General features: G+C 37.8%; 1 protein-coding gene across 3 annotated transcripts in view; it reads right to left on the bottom strand.

The window, feature by feature from the left end:
* UVSSA (UV-stimulated scaffold protein A) overlaps nucleotides 1-17,624 on the bottom strand; it is a 56,469-nt gene that overhangs the window by 13,506 nt on the left and 25,339 nt on the right. For all 3 annotated transcript variants that reach the window (XM_010577514.1, XM_010577520.1, XM_010577528.1), the window contains exons 8-9: nucleotides 4,068-4,245; nucleotides 2,632-2,784 (exon numbers count right to left, since the gene is read on the bottom strand). In XM_010577514.1, the coding sequence (XP_010575816.1) occupies nucleotides 2,632-2,784; nucleotides 4,068-4,245 (331 nt within the window). The remainder of the gene's footprint in view (nucleotides 1-2,631; nucleotides 2,785-4,067; nucleotides 4,246-17,624) is intronic.

Genomic DNA, 17,624 nt, shown 5'->3' on the forward strand with positions numbered 1-17,624 from the left:
CCAAATCTGCATCCAACAAATCTCAAGGAAACTAAAATTATGTTTTACACTATGTATCATTGATCAGTATTTGGGAACTGGACTTAAAATAGCCTGATTCCTACACAGATATTCATAAATATTATTGTTTACTACAAGCATATACCTTATTTTCTCCCAGCATGAATTACAAGCAGGTAAGAAAAGAACAAAGCAGTGCTAATTCCCAAAGTTTTCTGATATCCTGCTGTTGTAATTTAAGCAACATTTAAAAAAGGCAGAGATCCTTGTTTGAAAAATGATGCATGTGACAAGTAAAACCTTTTTTTGTAAGAGGGATCAGAAGGGGAACACCCCACTCACACTCACAGGAGGAGTGTTACTGATCTAGACAAATAACAGAGGCTTTAGTGGAAATTACATAGCTATACATTAGGAGGAATAAAAGATAAGTAATGGTTAACTGAAATCTAAAAGAAAGTCCAGGTCCTGGAGAAATGTCACATTCTTTAAAAAAATTTATATCAACTTCATTCCTCAGATGATGGGAAGCTTATAAAAAACTTGAATAAATATAAATTCTAAAACCAGTATGATGGATACAGAGATCCCAGAGCAAGCACCCAATGAGCTAATTCAAATACCCTAATCACAGTCATAAAAAATGCTGTACCAGCTAATTTACTCTGACCCTAAGCGTAAGCTAATTTAATTCAAGGAGGAGTATAAATGAGTTTGGAAGGCCCATGCTATCCAAAATAGTTGGTTAAGCTGGGATAGCAGTCTCAACACAGTACAGCACTGTGCAGTATACCCCCTCCCAAAAAAAAACCCAAAGTACTACTACAGCTTTATAAACTCATTTTAAGAGCTCTTAAACTAGCTTAATCGGTTGTGTGAGTGAAGGCAGAAGTAGGGAAAATGGGTTGGCCCAAACTTTTCGTGAAGCCCACAGTTACTGTCACCTTCTAGAGAAGGTGACGGTTCACCATTTACCAGCTAAACAAAACTTCTTTAGAAAATCGTCTTCCCGGTAGCTACATTCTCACTATCAAAATCTTAATTTATTGTAAATGCTGTAATTAAGTAAGTGTAGTGTTAAATAGGTGAAGAAGAAAGGCTTTTCCACTTCAGATTTAAAAAATTCAAAATCCATACACATTCCATACGTGTTGTCTGGTTTGGGGGTTTGATTATTTTTCCTAGGCATCTTACAGAGGCAGTATGTGTGCATATAGAAAAGTTAAAGGAGTTTGCCAATGACTATCTTAATTTTTCAATAAATATATTTTATACCCGGGTCAATGGTATTGTATGTGCAGAGTTACTTAAATTATCTTTAGTTAGACTGGCATACCTGTAGTTATAGACTGTAAGGTTCAGAAGTGTGCCCTCTATTTTATTGGAAAGCATAAAAATAAAACAGTACAGCACAAGGCAGGCAGGCAGTGAAATATGCTTCTGATTTCACTTATGACTTGAATAACTCATTTGCAATGTAAAATAAAGCCTTACTACCTTTTTGGCATTATCACAGACAAATCCTTCCTAAAGCCCTGCTGAAAATCTTAACCATTTTATAGGCTTTGAAGAACTTACACCACATGAGACAGAACACAAAGCTTGAAGTGACTGTTAAAGAACTATTACATATCAAATTTCACTGGCTTTCAGTAATTTAAAAGATATTCAGCATTTTATGCAATCAGGTACAGGGGCAAAGCTTTCCTCTTGTTTCTTTCTGCAAACACTGTCTTAATACTGTGATTATGGGTTGGGTTTTTTTGGTTTGTTTTGCTAAGAAAACAAGCTAAGTTAAAGTAATACTGCTGAGAATATATGAGTTTGATTTGCAACCCAGCCAGTCAAGGATTTTTGCCTTTTTCAAGCCAGGTATGGTACACACTGATACTAAAGTTCTGGTGGACTTAAATGAAATTTATACATAGCGGCAGGGTGGAATTTGCATCCCAACTTTCATATAAAAATACTAGTGCTAAAAAGGGGTTTTAAAAACTGACTGCTAGAAAAAAGTTCCAATGTATATCTACCACCTTTTCCCCCCAGCATTGCTAAAGCTTTCCCTAAGTCAGCAATGCTTCATGTCCAAGACACACAAAACCTTCCCAGACAAGAATGGAAAGTAAAAGATCCAAATTCAAATCCTGTAACTGCCACCCATTTCTTGTGTGACTGAACAATCATATCAATTTCCCCAGTTACCACTCTGTAAAATCAGGAAAAATACCCTGACACCTCCCTAGCCTTCCTCCTGCCTTGCGTGCTATTTATTTAGACTGTAAAGTCTCCAGCAGAGGGAATGTCTATCATGCACTTGCATAGCACTTTGCATAAAGAGATATCAATTTAAATTGGAGTAAGTGATGTCATGCTGCCAATAATACACAAACATGAAAAGAGCAGAAAAAAATGTGCTTTGAAGCATCAAAGGATATTTAATTAGTATCACACCTTCTGAAAACAAATAACATTTAAAGGTAGAATTTCTGACTTTGTTTATGGGTCCTATAACACAAGGGAAAGAAGAAAAGTAATTATCAAAAGAAACAGCAGTTACCCCACTGCATGACCTCTGAGTACAAGTAAATCTATATATTTGTTTAAATTGTCTTAAAAGAAAAAGAGCATTACTTGAGAATCTTCCCAGCACTTGGCTGATCCTGTCCCCAGTAGTGAAGATCTAATCCAAAAGGCATGAGGGGAGCTTTAGCTCTTTCTTCTTCTAGTTTTCTTCTCTTACTGTCAGGCTCTTCCAAGGCTGCTGGCTCAGTAGTTGCACAGTCACTGGAGAAAATTGATGAAAAGTCAGTACAGAACAGCAATGATCACAACAACTTTTTCTCTTTTTTCATTAGATTTTCACACCAATGGTAATATTATCTTAGATCTAGGACTACAACTACCTTTACAGGATTGTGCTTTTTTTTTTTTTTTTTTTTTTTAAAAAAAAAAAAAAAAAAAAAAAAAGGATACGGACGATAACACTACACACTCTAAGTACAGCACATTGCACCATGAAGCTTAACTGCACATTCACCTAAAGCTAGATAAAATGTATTATACCGTGGGTGTAGAAGCCTAGAGATCTAATGGGGGCAGTAGTGGATCACACATGCTGTAATGTAACAGGAGCTACTGATGTGGCAAACCATTTTTAGAAAGATCTTGCTTCTGTAAAGTCATGCTCGTGTTTGCATGGCAGTCACACAGATTGCAAAGTCTTTGTTTTCGTTGACAAAATTCCATCTTGCTGACTTAAAATACTCATTGTGCAACACTGCTACAGTATTCATTAGTCCTCAAAAACCACAGTAGTACTAGAGAGACCTTGGTTATTCACTGATAGAGCTACAAATTGCCTAAGTCACCTTACTGTAACCTCAACTTTTTAAAGATTAAAAATAAAAACATATGCCTGAATACTCCAGAGTTCTAATGAAGCAAACCCCTTTCTTTTTCTGACATTACATTCCAGTTTGCTAGGTTTTGGGGGCTTTCCTGGCCAATGCAGAAGTGCCTTTTCAGGAACATGCCACTAAGTAGATTACTCCAGTCTTTTCCACAAATCACTAGACAATGCTGGAGTTTCACCAAGCTTTGAACGGGATTGACAACAAATACCTCTCTGGAATCAGTATAACACATCTCCAGGCAGCGCTGACAGCGTAAGTCACTAGAAACCAAGAGATGGTTGAAACTACTTGCTAATTCAGTATTAGGATATGTTCTGTTTAGTTACAAACCAAGAATTACCCTAACAAACGGGCATGGGTTTTTTTGTTAGGAGAGAAGGAAATGCTTTATATTTTCATACAGGCCATTTGCACCAAATAAAACCTAAACCAAGTGAGTACTAAAAGGTTCCTTAAGATCCTGGTCCAGTCACTAACAAAATCCCAAATATTAAGCAGTGTATGTACATCTCGGTAAAAGAATTGTAACTTCAAAATGCAACCAAGACAGTCTGAACAGTTTATCCAATTCATGAGTGCTTTTCTGTGTGCTTTCATTACTAATAAATACAAGTAAGAGCAAGAGGTTTCTACAAGGACTAAAACAAAGATAACCTGGCATGTGGAGGTGGTAACTTTGGTAGTTTGTCTCTAATAAGTTTCAGTGTGGCAGCTGCACAGGTTGGATCAAGTTCGTCTTCATTTCCTTTCAGCTGGGCACGGGAGCTCAGCAGAGCTGTCCCCATTGATGTCTTCCCCACCGGTGCTTTTGGAGGTGACTGCGGCTCTAGCCCTGCAAAAAAACTCAATGTTTAGGAGTGATTCACTTCTCCCACCCTCAACACTTCACAGTGGGGCCAAACAGCTCAGGACGCTGATTACCTGCCTTAGTGCTTTCAGTTTGCATTAGACATCAATCCCACTCATAGACAAGAGTGATATTTCTGCCTGTAAAATTTTTTCTCATTTTGGGACAGAAACCTACTGAATAACTAACTACAGCAAATCAACTTTTAAATTTGTATGACATGGTGTGACAACAAAGAATGATGTTACTTCACCTTGGAAAGAAGGATTTTAACAATACATGTTTGCCTAAATTGCAATACTGCTTTTTGTATATCAGTTTCTAGTGTCACATCCCCTTGCTGGTATGTTGTTTCTGTATTCAAAGTTACATCAAAGTAAAATAGAAGAAAGGAACTATTGGCACTACTGTATAACACCTAGAGTCCCAAAAGAAATCCAAGAGCAGTAGAAAGCAAAAGGAAATGCATACATCCATATCCTCCTGTGTGCTAAGATTAATTCTTTGTGGTGTCTTAGCAAAAATTCCTGCTGAAACTCTTATAGCCTGGCAAAGAGAAACCACTTCTGGGTGGGGGATTCACTGCAACACATGACTGATGAGAACGGGAACCATCATCGCCCAGCATGGCTGGTGGGGAAGCACACGCAGTGGAAAAAAAAAAAAAAAAAGTGTGTGTGAGGCACATCCTCCTTCTTTGATGATTCTCAGCTACCATAATGACCCCTCAGAGCTGAGAATATAAAACAAAATAACTCTTTTTTTTCCTTCCCGATTTGTTAAGGGGCAGCACCACTGATAATAGCTGAGGTTTGATTCAGAAATATATCTGCAAACAGAATTATCTAGAGAACATTCTTCTTTCACAGATACTAAACCACACAATTTGCCAAGACAAAATATCTTAAGTGCTGGCAGAAGCAATGAGTACACCCACAGAGCACACCCAAGAGACAGTAAATGCCTGAGCTACACCTGAGGAACAAGCCCACTGCAAGGCAGTACCAGGCAGGCATTGATGTTCAGCACCAGCAGCTCAGTGGTGGGGCAACTTAATTACTTTATATGGCTAGATTAGACAGTCAGCACAGACTGTAATGATGCAATTAGAATGGCTGAGTAGTTAGACAGCACATGCCTCTACCCGCTGAGGTAGAGAAGCAACTCTATTAGCTGGCAGTAGTAACAAGAACTTTGCAGCCAATGACAGCTAAAAATGGAAAGACATGATCCCTCACACTAACGTAACAAACTACATTTTCCCCAACAGAAAGCCTTTTTATAAAAGAAGTGATTGAAATGCAAGGCCCCACCCCCCAAAACCCCCTTAAATCAACGCAAAAAAGTCATGGTTTCAAAAGACTAAAATTTTAAGCAAGTTATCTCAGCCTCCTTATGAAAAGCAACCTGAGTTTACCTGACATGTTTTAGCCATTATTTAATTAGGACTTCTAGTCTCTTGCCCACTTCTAGCCAGCCCTGAAGCTGTATCCAGAAGTATTCTTGCTTTGCTAATTTGGTTTGCTCATCATTAAACATATCACAAGTTGTCAACTAAAAAAGGAAAAGCTAATGTGGTATGACCTGCCCTCTGAGTGGGAAATTGCAGGACCCGTAGTGGCAGGCAGAGCTTTGGTACACAAAACATTTTCATTTCAGAGAAAAACCTTTTTTTCCCCCAAACAAAATCAGAGCAACTTGCCCTGACCCCTTTTTTCTACCTTATAAGGTCTTGCAGTAATTCATTCTGACCTTGATTGATTTGTACCACACATTCCCTGTAACCTTCAAGATCCACCCCCTAAATACATATGGGTCTAAACTTTCTGAGTACCTAGATCAGGAGCTGAGTCCTTGCACAGGGAATGACCTCTCCTCCTCGTTTTCCAAGGCTCCAAGCTCAGGGCACTGAGAATTATGCTCTGTCAACCCCCTGCTTAAGCTAGTTCCTGGAGATCCTCTCCCCGGAGGGAGCCAACAGTCCCAATTCAAAATCCACAAAGCTAGAGCCCCTCAGAAGGAGAGGGGAAACAAAAGCAGACATCCAGTTGGATCTGGCTTGTGTGCATGTAAATCCTTTTCATTCTGCTGCATACGGCGAATGGTCACCAGTCATTCCTAGATCTTAATACAAGAGACTCCAGAGAGGAGAAAGAGCCCCAAAATACTCTCAAGGATGAGGACTCTTCTAGACCATCCGAGACCCCATGTCTCTCTCTGGTATGGCTTACACTGGTAACAATGAAGGAAAACATTTTGAGGGCAAGGCAATTCAGGGCAGAGGCCAGTAACAACAACTGTGGCAGATGGCTTACCTGCCCCTTTCAAAACAAGAGAGGGAAGGAAACAGGAGCTGGAGAAAGAAAGAGGATGAGAACACTAGCCATCAGCAGTTAATAAGCATTCATGGAGACTTCTCTGTCTTCTCCTCACTTTCGCACAACTCAATACATTCCTTCTGCTTATCCAGTGTATGACAAAGAGATATGTGCACCATTTTAACAAGAAGGTTGAGGGGAGGCAAGTATATCCGTGATTCACCTTGCGCGTGATAGTATTTTCCCATGTCCATAGAGAGACCAGACTCAGCTCTGGCAGGTTGATGCATTCCACCTTTCCTAAGAAAAGGCTACTTGAGTGTCATGTAGATACCCCACAGGAATGAACACACATCTGAGAACGGGTATTTCGGTACTGCCAGTCCTGTGGCTGTCCCAGAAAGACTTCAGCAAGTACCCAACTGGCCGAACGTTTGCAGGCAGCAAGCACTGCAGAATGGGGAAAAAAGACATTCACCACAGCCTGAAGCCAGTGTCAAACCCAGCTCTTCCCCCACTCCCTGTTCTCCTCTCCGGAAAACACTCCAAAACCAAAGTCCACATTCCTAAGGCAGGGCATCTTGAAAGACAGTGCTGCTCGAGCTGTCCAGTGCTTCCTGGGAACTGAAGTTAGCATGGACTGTGACACAAAAAAGGATCACCCTTTTTTAATTTTTATGTCCTCAGACTGGAGGTTAGAACCAGCTGTAGACAGACACAGGCCACCTTGCTGTTGGCTGGTGATGCTGCTGAGAGTGTGTGACACTACTACTCCCTTCCTCGGCCATGCCCACATCACATACTCTAATTAAAGTGATGAACATGCCCCATTCACCTTGTTATCTAGCTTCCCTTCCCAAAGTCAACAAGGCTTTAAAGAACATTGTTTAAAAAGTCATTTAAAGGACTAATCTGTGCGTTGGAAAAGGGTCTCAAAATTAGCAGAAGAGCAGTAATAAGGGAAATGGTAATTGAGCATAATAGGATGGAACTAAGCAGAGAAGTATCTAGGCTAAATAGCAAAAGAAATGATCTCATGACATTTATTAGGCTGTGGACTTGCCATTCAAGAGGGATAATGGTACTTCCACAAAAATGTGTTTTGTTTTGTTTTTAAACAGCACTTCAGTTAAATATTAATGGAGCAACATTGAATTTATCTATCTGGAAAGGGGGCAGGACAGGAGTCCATCTCAGCCCCTGTCATAGGCTAGAAAGGGAAAAAGCCCTCCTCAGGTGCTTTGTATCAAAGTGAAACAGAATTAACCCAAAAGATTCTGTTATAACCACACTTTAGAATCATCAGGATTTGGAAGAGTAAACTTCCTTTTACAATAGAAACAGCTACAAACAAACAGTCCCTCTGGCATGAACAAAGTTAGCTGAGAAAAATATGTGATAGACTGTTATCTGTAATGTAGAATTGCTTACACTGTATTTAGCATTTAAAAATTGCCTTTTCTCTCTCTTTTTTTTTTTTTAAGGGCAAGAATATCTTTGTGAAAAGCATTGTTTAAAGCAACAGTTTTGAGAGCACTTGTATGCATACTATTTACAAACTGTCTTCAAGTCAGAAGGTAGCAGGTATGTGTCTCACACGTTTTTTCCTCTTCAGAGAGAATATGTGCATATGTGTTAAAAGTTCTCAGGAAACTTCAGTTTTATTTCCATTTTTTCCTATGATGTTTACAGAAAGCATGATTGCTCATTCACTACACTGATTTTGTTGAGGGGGGGAGGATGTGAACAGCAGAGACAAGCAGTCAGCAACACACAGAAAAAGGCAAGAGAGATAAATAGACAATGTGACATTTAGATAGATAAAATCACATCCAAAAGATCAATATAGGAATTCTCAAGAGTTACAAGAACAAAATATTTTCCCATTGATTTCTTATTTTAAACCATTAACAGAAAAAATGGCTAAAGGTAAACACACGACACCAGTAACACCACCTTTACCATGGATTTTTTAAAAAGGTATTTGTTTATAAAATTAATTTTTGCTAACAAGATAAAGACAGAAGTCACCATGCAGACAGCCATAGCTGAATGGTATCCAATGTCAGGGTGGGGTTTTTTTGTTTTGAAGACATAGATGGGATTAAGTGCAATTTTAAAAGTAAAATTCCTCTTCGGAATTCTGCTGTTCTGTGTATTTTATTTAACACAAGTACGGTACCTGGGTTCAAATTGTTCCAATAGCAGCTTTTAGAAAGAATCATAAAAATGTTCAAATCCCCTTTTTTGTTTAAATTGACCAAATGGCACCTATTTGCCTGAAGCAATAAAGTAGACCGTGTTCACAAGATAAATCGATAGAAGGAAAGAGAGAGGCTGGGGTTTCAGCTGAAGTTAGGCTGCTGAATGCTGACATTATTGATTTTAGCTAGTTCAGCTGGCCTTGTAATTAAAATGTAAATTTGAGAAAGAGATTATGTCCTGACAGAAATGGTGGGATTAGGGGGAGATAAAAGCCCCTCAGTGAAAATTCAGAGAAAGAGCAAGCACAGGTTTCCTCAGCTGTGTGGATTTAGAAGAAATCTAGCTACTTCAGATTCACTTAAGTTTAATTGAAAAAACGGAGATAGAATATAAACAAGTATTATGGACTTCAACTTTTCTGAAAAAAAGTAATAATTTCTGTTTCCCATTTGTTGAATCTTAGTCAAGCTGAATGTATGTGATTTATATTGGTACAGACACTCTGCAAGACTGTCAGGAAAATCCAGCAGTTCAGGTACAGTATTTCCCCACTTACCCTCTACTGTGCTTATAATGAAAAAAGCTGCGTGTATTTTACTCAGGAAGCACAATAAGCTTTACTGCAAAGTGAACAGAACTTTGCAAGGATTACTTCATATGGGCTTGCAGAGCAGAGGGTTCAAGTCATTGCTTCCAAACAGCTTCAGTGTTTCAGGATCAGTTCTGGTATACCTCTCCATGCACAAATGTGTGTGGGAATAAAATTAACATAGGTGATCATACAGTAGGAAGACTTCATTATCTCTGAAGGTTCTGCTACTCATACGGGATGGAGATTTGAATGATATGTCGTCCCTGACAGAGATCTGATCTTTATGAAACCATCACAAGTTAAAGGAATATTCAGGGTTGGTTTGGTTTTTTTTTAATTAGGATCAAATTTCATGTCTCTCTACTTAATAAAAAAAAAATCAGGCTCTTTTCTTGTTAGTATCACTTCATCTACACAGAAGTCTAAAATAAGGAAAAAAATAATAAAAATATCTGTTATGAACAAAACCTTACAAGTATTCATACAAGGGTAACACTGATTAAAACACTTACCATTTATTGCAGTAGAAAACTTCCTCTTTTATTTTAGATAGACACAGTTTCTTATCTTACTCTTGAACGCCACTAAACAAATTGCTATCTGGAGCTGCTAGGGGAGGATGCTGAAATGCTAGAGGTGGCTTTAGCGAATATTCTCACAACACATATAAGCTGTGTGTGCACTCAAAGCAACTTACCACATGGACAACTGCACATATTAATATTTCTGTATAAATTACACTACTTTTTAAAAGTTGTCAAGGGGTCTTTTATAATCAGAGGTTTTAAACAACAAAAAAATATGCCCCCAGCACCTTTGAATGAAGCCATGATCATTTACATTTCTCTAATAATTTTAGAATTCTACTTTGGAAATTCAAATTATAGAAAAAAGATAACAACTACGTTTGTTAACTAGAAGAGTTCATTATCATTACATAAATACTTTGTTTGGCTTACTGGAGTTACAGAATATGTTATTTTGTTATAAGTTAATTCTCATTAATTAACACTATTTATTGTTGGTTTACAATCATAGCTAAGAATCAGAATAAATCAAAGAAGCAGAGTTTAGATTAAAACCTTTCTACGCCTTACATCTGGATCTTTTCAACTTCTTGCTTATCATTTTGCAGTCCCTGGCCATCACACAGTTCCTATGAGGCACACTACTATTGCAAACCACTTGGAAATATTACCAGCATCCTGCGCAGTGACTATTAATTTCTAAGAACTTTAGTAGGAATCAAATATATCCCATGTCCTGCCAGATTTTCTGGGAACCTTATTTACGTAGAAGGACCTTGCCTGAGAGTGAGGAAAGGTCTTTGCATGACTAGGATGCATCAGAAGAAATATCTACAATCAATACTTCTACATGGATGCAGAAGCATTTTATTGAAGTGCTAATCATGTTTTTTCGTAAATGTGCAAAGTTATCTTCATTCCAAATACTGTATTATAATAAGTTTTACTCAATTATTGTCCTAAGTATAGCTATATAGAAAATGTGTTTGTCCATATGCAGATATATTCAAACATACTAACACAACGAGGCAATCTCACTTGTAAACTTATAATTAAATACTTCTAATATTGTATACACAACAACAACAAAAATTGAGACCACACAACACATAATTGATTACAGCAGTTCAGGACTGGGGTCCTAACTTCAGCGCTGAATATCTTTTATCTATACATTTATGGTAAATCAATGCATGCTAATCTCAATCATGCAACAACTGTCTGATTATTTTTTTTAAAGGATTTATGGTAATATTAATAGAAATCTTATTCTAAATACTAGACTCTTGCCTAAGGAGAGGAACACAACTATGTGTTAATTGCATTTTCCAAATCTGGAAAAAAGGAACCCAAATTTCACAGGGCAGTGAAAGGTAAGGAGGTAATTCTGTCTGTACTTCCCCCTGCAAAACCTGATTTGTTTCTTCCCCTTAAAGAAGTCAAGTAACACCCACAAGTCCTTATTTAGCCTAGATAGTGTAATTCTAAGTCTCAAATTCAGTTCCTGAGAACTGTGCTTCATACACTCTGAAGTCTGCAGGTTTGTTTTTGCTGTGGTCTCCACTGAGCTGTTTCTCCATGTTCTTCACACGCAGAAAGAATTCTCTCAGGAAGTTCCTGAGGTATGGAGACCAGACAAATCAAACCAGACCAAAAAGCTATTAGGCTTTTAAAGCAGAACCAGACAAACTGAGACATCACTGTAGTAAGGAAAGAAAAAGCTTAAGTATAATTTTTAATTTCCATTTAGCCAGCACATGTGTGTCTATTTAGTGATTCAATAGTCAGCAGAACCTCAGCAACTTCATTCCCAAATAATAATGTCATCAAAACCACTTATTTTCATTACAACTAAGGTAGGGCACAATCATTTGGTTAATCACGGTGATGCACATTTTTATGGCCTGTAGCTGATGAAAGCAATTGGCCAGACTGCTCTTCAGACTTGCATCTTGCCCCAAATAAACCCACCTTACATTTTGTATGAAATGAAGCTACCTGTTAGCAACAGAAGCTGCTGTACCAATCCCACACTTGTAACCTCTTACTTGCATTGAGTCAGCCTTGAGTCAAGTCTACTTCATGATCATTGACATGATAATCAATCTCTCTCCTGTGGAAGCCTAGACTTGATCAACACCCTATCTTTTTAAAAGCTATTACAAAATGACTTTTAGTAAGTTTTTCAAATATGCCTGCCAACTGGGAACCCTAATCAATCCTACTAACAAAAAACTAAACAAAGTATTTTCCTAAAAGACTAATAAACACTGAAAACAAGTCTTTCACTGAGTATTTCAGAGATGTTTAGATGTTGTAGTTAGGGATGTAAACTCAACACTTAAGATTTGTGCTTTCCCCCTGTGATCTCCAGAAGATTTTCACTGCTACTATTAAAAAACCCCACAGAATAGAGGAAAACCTAACTGTAGAATCAACAGATAATCATTCCATATCCACTAAATCTGTTAGATGATTCTATGGAAGAAAACAGACCAGTATGAAAGCCATCTCTTCTTCACAGGCCAAAGTCAGTCGTTTCTATTTCACCTTATCAACGCTTGCACACGTGCTCTTTTTGCCATTTTTAGCTTTAAATCTGTTACATAAAACAGTGAAATGGTGTTTTTATGGGAGAAACTTCATTTAGATGTAGGATAAAAGAGCACATTACTATTGCACGCAGTAACTAGAAACACTGTTCTCCTACATAAAAAATGAAGGATATAAACAGAGCTAGGAAAGAGTCAAGTATGGCGAGGCTACACAGCAATACATGTGGTTAGATAACACGCAAGGCTTCATATTCAGTGCCATTGCTCTCGGCGTGACACAGATGAAACATTAGTACTTGACCACACAAACAGAAACATTTAAAAGCATTTAGAAAATCTTTTCTGTAGGGAATAAAAGAATCAGATTCCAATAAATCAGTAATTAATTTCCCTATTTTCTTAATCTGTAATGATGATTCTATTATATTCCACATTTCCAAGGCGGTTTTGCTTTTAATCATTGTGTCGCCTGCATGTCTTGATGGATGCCAGTCAAGAGCATAAACCTTTTAAAAACAATATGCATGGTAGTCTGCTGCCTAGGTACAGATTAGAGTATACCTAGTCAATACAAACAAGTGCAATTTTCTGAATAAATGCCCCAAAATGCACAACTTTTACTGCTTCAAATCTGAAAATTCAATAATGCATTAGTCTATGCAATATTTTATTGTTATTTCTAATACAGGCTCTTTAATGCTCAGAGAAAATGCAAAAGCTGTAAAACCCCCACACCTTTAATGAATGGCCGCAATAGGAACTTTATTCATGTTTCTAAAATGCTCAGTGAGAGCTGCACTAGAGTATCTTGTGTAGCCTGAAGCACTCCAATTCTATGTAAAAAACAGATGGCAACTTCTCTACTAAGGAAACAGTTTGGTTTTGTACACCTTATTTGTTCAACTGGGGTATAAGCCTTCTTTCCTGTGTTGCTATGACATTTCATACCAAAAAAAAAAAAAAAAAAAAAATCTACTTAACACACAGAAAAGGCATGACCCAGACACCATCAGATTAGGAAAGGCAGTGTAGGGACATCTAACCAACAAAGGCACATCACTCTATGATGCAAAGAGGGAAGAATTTCTGAAATTGATAGAACTAACCCTTGGGATTTTAGAACTGCAGGTTTGATCCTTGTATGAAAGAAATCCCAAGCAGGCTTTCAGATGCAATGCGAACCACAGAAGTAGCTATCAGGGACCTAAAAACATTTTGGCTTAAGGCTCAAATACAAGAGAAATAATCTGATTAATCAGATTTGAAATAATGGTTTGTGTTCTTGACTGTACAGTCATTTCTCATATAATTTTGGATGAGGATGAAACTTGATAACCAGTAGCCTGCTTCCATGCTAATATTCCCAAGTCAGATGGCTTCCTCATGTCACCACTTGTAAAACAAGCAATAGCACTTCCCTGTACCTCAAATTGTGCTGCAGAAGTAAGTTCATGAATGCATGCACTGAGACACAGACAAGAACTATGAATTGAGAAAACCCATTAGTAGACAACAGTTGCTGGAGGTGGGTGCTTTGAACTAGATCCAAGAACTGTTCCATTTTTATGTGGCAAAGCACATCTCTCAAAATGGATCACCTCCCCATGCAGTTCAGAGCTCAGCTGCAAGCTATGCCAAGACCACCAAGGGCAGGAAGGAATCTCTTATCCTGGCATCAGCACCAAATTCCGTCTATGGCACGAGAACAACATCAGAATCTGCACGGTTCCATCCCTTACCTTATCCACCTTAAGGCGTTAAGCCAATGCAACTGACAGCTGACCAGCAAAGGCTGGAATGTGGGAAATCTCAAGTGGAAACAAGACTCTCTCTCTCCCAAGAGCTTTCTTTTAAACGAATAACACCTCAATTTTTAAGGGGTTAGCAATACCAGCCATACAAGAGCAATGAATCTAAGCAACATCGGTGCAGAGTGCTGAGAACCAGAGTAACCCTATGAAAATTATTTTCACAGCGCTGTTTCTTTTTCAGCCCAATATTCCTCTTTTGCAACACAATGTATTTAAAATGGCTCTGTGGTACCACACAATAGCTAGTCCCTTGTCTGTTGCAGACATCAGGTGCAAGTGTAAATAAGGATTATACAAATGGGAGGTCGTTAAAAGTCTGGTAATGCTAATTTGGCATGACACCCCTAATGGGTTATATCTTCACACTTCAGTTATCTAATCACCTAAATTCTTTTAACAAATTTACATTTCATCTTATACATGGAGATTCAAATTGACTTGTTTAATTCTCCCTCCACCCAAACTGCACCCATGCTCAGTTCATCTTTTATATTAAATATCATCATCAATTTTGAGATCATCATCAACTACATATACATACAGATAATACCACTGCAAATGTCTATATACCTATGCATACAAAACTTCCCCTGTCTCTAAATATCTTTTCATTTTCCCCAAACTTTTCAGAATTCAGGAGAACCTCAAATACATGTATGCATCATCAGAAGTAGCATCTCAGCTTGAAATTTACCTTGTTGGTAGGATACTTCCATTCTCCTAAGAGAGGTGAAAGGGAATAAAGTTACTTTTAAACCAGTAATTTAAATGTCACATTTCAATCCATTTCCACAGTCATGTTTTACAACTTCGTTTTCCTGTTCAGTATAAAAAGTTAATCTGAGGAGCTGTTCACTTTTCCTGGTTTGTTCAGGAAAAGTAACAAGACAAGGAAAAAAGCTTTAAATTGTTCACACCTTATAGACAGCACTGAGATTTTACTTTACATAGAAGGTTTAATGTTCCAGTTAGGACATTCCATTTGCAGAGACTTTCATTTTCTTAGCTTAGAGTCCTCATGAACTAAAGAAATGTAGCAAAACCCCACCTGGATTGTATTAAGATAAAGCTAAAGTCGCTGCTATGTAACTGCACTTGCACGTGCAACAAAGAACCATATTTAATTAGAGAGGTGGCTGCCTAACACAGCCAGCTCTTGATGATAACAGGCTACTATGAAATCAATATATTCTTGTGTATTTCAATATGATAATTCACTTTTCCAAACAAGATGTGCCAAAGGGATGCTTATTTTGGTTTTGCTTATTAAAAACATGTGCAGAACAGAATCTAGTAGAGCAAATAGAGTTCTCCATTTTCCTCATGTAGACCTGAAGTAATTACATAGAAGTCAGCTATTTATGCCATAGTTATATATCAGCTTCTGAAATAGATTTTGAACTAGTGACTGACCAGTTGGTCCAAGAAAGCACTTAAGTACATGAAGACAGAAGAAAGCACATGCTTAAAAGATTGCCTGAATTATTTTCAGGAATTCTGAATTCTTTCCAGACTTTCCTGAACTGGGAGTTTACATAATAACTTTAAATGGCAGCAAGAAAAGCTGAATTACTTCAGGAACATCAAGAATGGTTCATTTCTTTCAAAATGCTATTTTTAACAAACACACCAGATAAAGAACAGCCAGGTGTGACCATTAGCTCCTACATAACTACATGTATACAAAATGAGAGAGAGGTTTTGTTTTCTGATTGATCGGCTTCTTCACTATCATGTATTTTCCCATCAGCAATGGTTTAAATACAAATTGGGAATTTCTTAATCCATTTTATATAGATTTTTAAAATATCCTTGAGTAGCTAGTAGGCTATTCTTTTATCCTTTTTCATGAGGAAGAATTCAAATAGCAGCGAAGTATTGTGTTAATGTGATACAAAGGGTGGTAAATGCTTTATTTTTTTAAAAAATATGTGTCCATGAGGAAGACAGGGGAGGAAAGGTAGAAAGGGAGAGAGGGAAGAGATGAGTACATTTCACTTCCAGTGACAAGTATAAACAGAACTTTCAATGTTAGGATTCATCAGGCTGCTGTTAAAGATACAAAAAACAAGTTCCAGTGCCTGGAAGTATTAAGAAAATACCGGTTTTGGCACAAGGAATACTGCCAAAGGAAGGGAAAAAACCCCAAAGAACCATAGCTATGTTAAAAGTTAACCTCATTTGCTCATTCATTTACTATCACTACCAATGTTTTTGGACTCTTTCATTAGCCGAGTGTACATAAGAAGCTTTTCACAACTGTCTGGAAGATTGCTATCCCTCTCTTCCACTATATTCCTTTTCTGAAAGTCCTACTGTTAGCAATAATTAGAACTTATTCAGTATTTATTGCAAGACTGAAAGCCAACATACGCTGGTATAATTTTATCAAAATATAACAGTCCTTCACCACTGTTCTGTGTTCTTGTCTTACACACACATCCACTTCCCATTTCACTATCTCAATACTCCCAGTTCCACTTCATCTTCCCCAACTCTTGCTTCGACAAAGTAAGTGCCTACAGACTGCTTCAAGCAACACATATGCTAAGGGTCATGTCAAACCACATTGCAGCTACCAACTCACAACTGCACCAGTCTAATCTCAGTCCTCTATACAGTTGCTAATTTCCACAATTTTTTAAAGACATGGAGGAACAGAGACATCTACCTCCTTCAAACAAACTGGAACCAGCCAGTTGGGCTCACTGTGAGTCCTTAGGTGGGGAACATGGACACTTAATAAGCCAGATGTACAAAGGACAAGGAATAATGCACTCAAATTTAATTACTTTAGGTGAACTTTCCTCAGTAAACTCCCCTCTCAATTTCACAAAAACACAAGTATATATTTATTTTTTAAAAAATCTTTAGAATGCATTAAAAGAAGGCAAGGCCAAGATTGTATTTTGTCATCTGATATGTGCTTAGTGGCTATAATTCTGCACTTGAATGCTGAGCTCCATTTAATGTCTTGTGATAGCAACACCCAATGAAAAAAAAAACCAAAACAAAAAGCCGCTTTTCCGAGCTGTAAGTTGGCCACCCTATGTGGCTGCAAATCTCCAACTACTATTAATGCAGGTGATAGTACAAAACCTTATCCCATCTCATCAGACTGTTACCAGTATTTCTAATATTCAGGTTCATTTACAGCTTTACTTTGCCATCCCTTCACCCCCAGTAAGTATGTTTAGCACACTTATAGGCATACACAGCGCTGCTTCTGGCTCTAAACTACAGTGGAACATGATGGAATGAAATAAGCTTCTCGTCTCAGTTGCTCTTGCTCATAGAAAGTATTTGTTTATCTAGAGCCAATCGCTGCTCCTGTATCTGTGTAATGACTTCCTCAT

The sequence above is a fragment of the Haliaeetus leucocephalus genome, unplaced genomic scaffold (genome assembly GCF_000737465.1).
Source record: "Haliaeetus leucocephalus isolate CR32 unplaced genomic scaffold, Haliaeetus_leucocephalus-4.0 Scaffold51, whole genome shotgun sequence".
NCBI lineage: Eukaryota > Metazoa > Chordata > Aves > Accipitriformes > Accipitridae > Haliaeetus > Haliaeetus leucocephalus.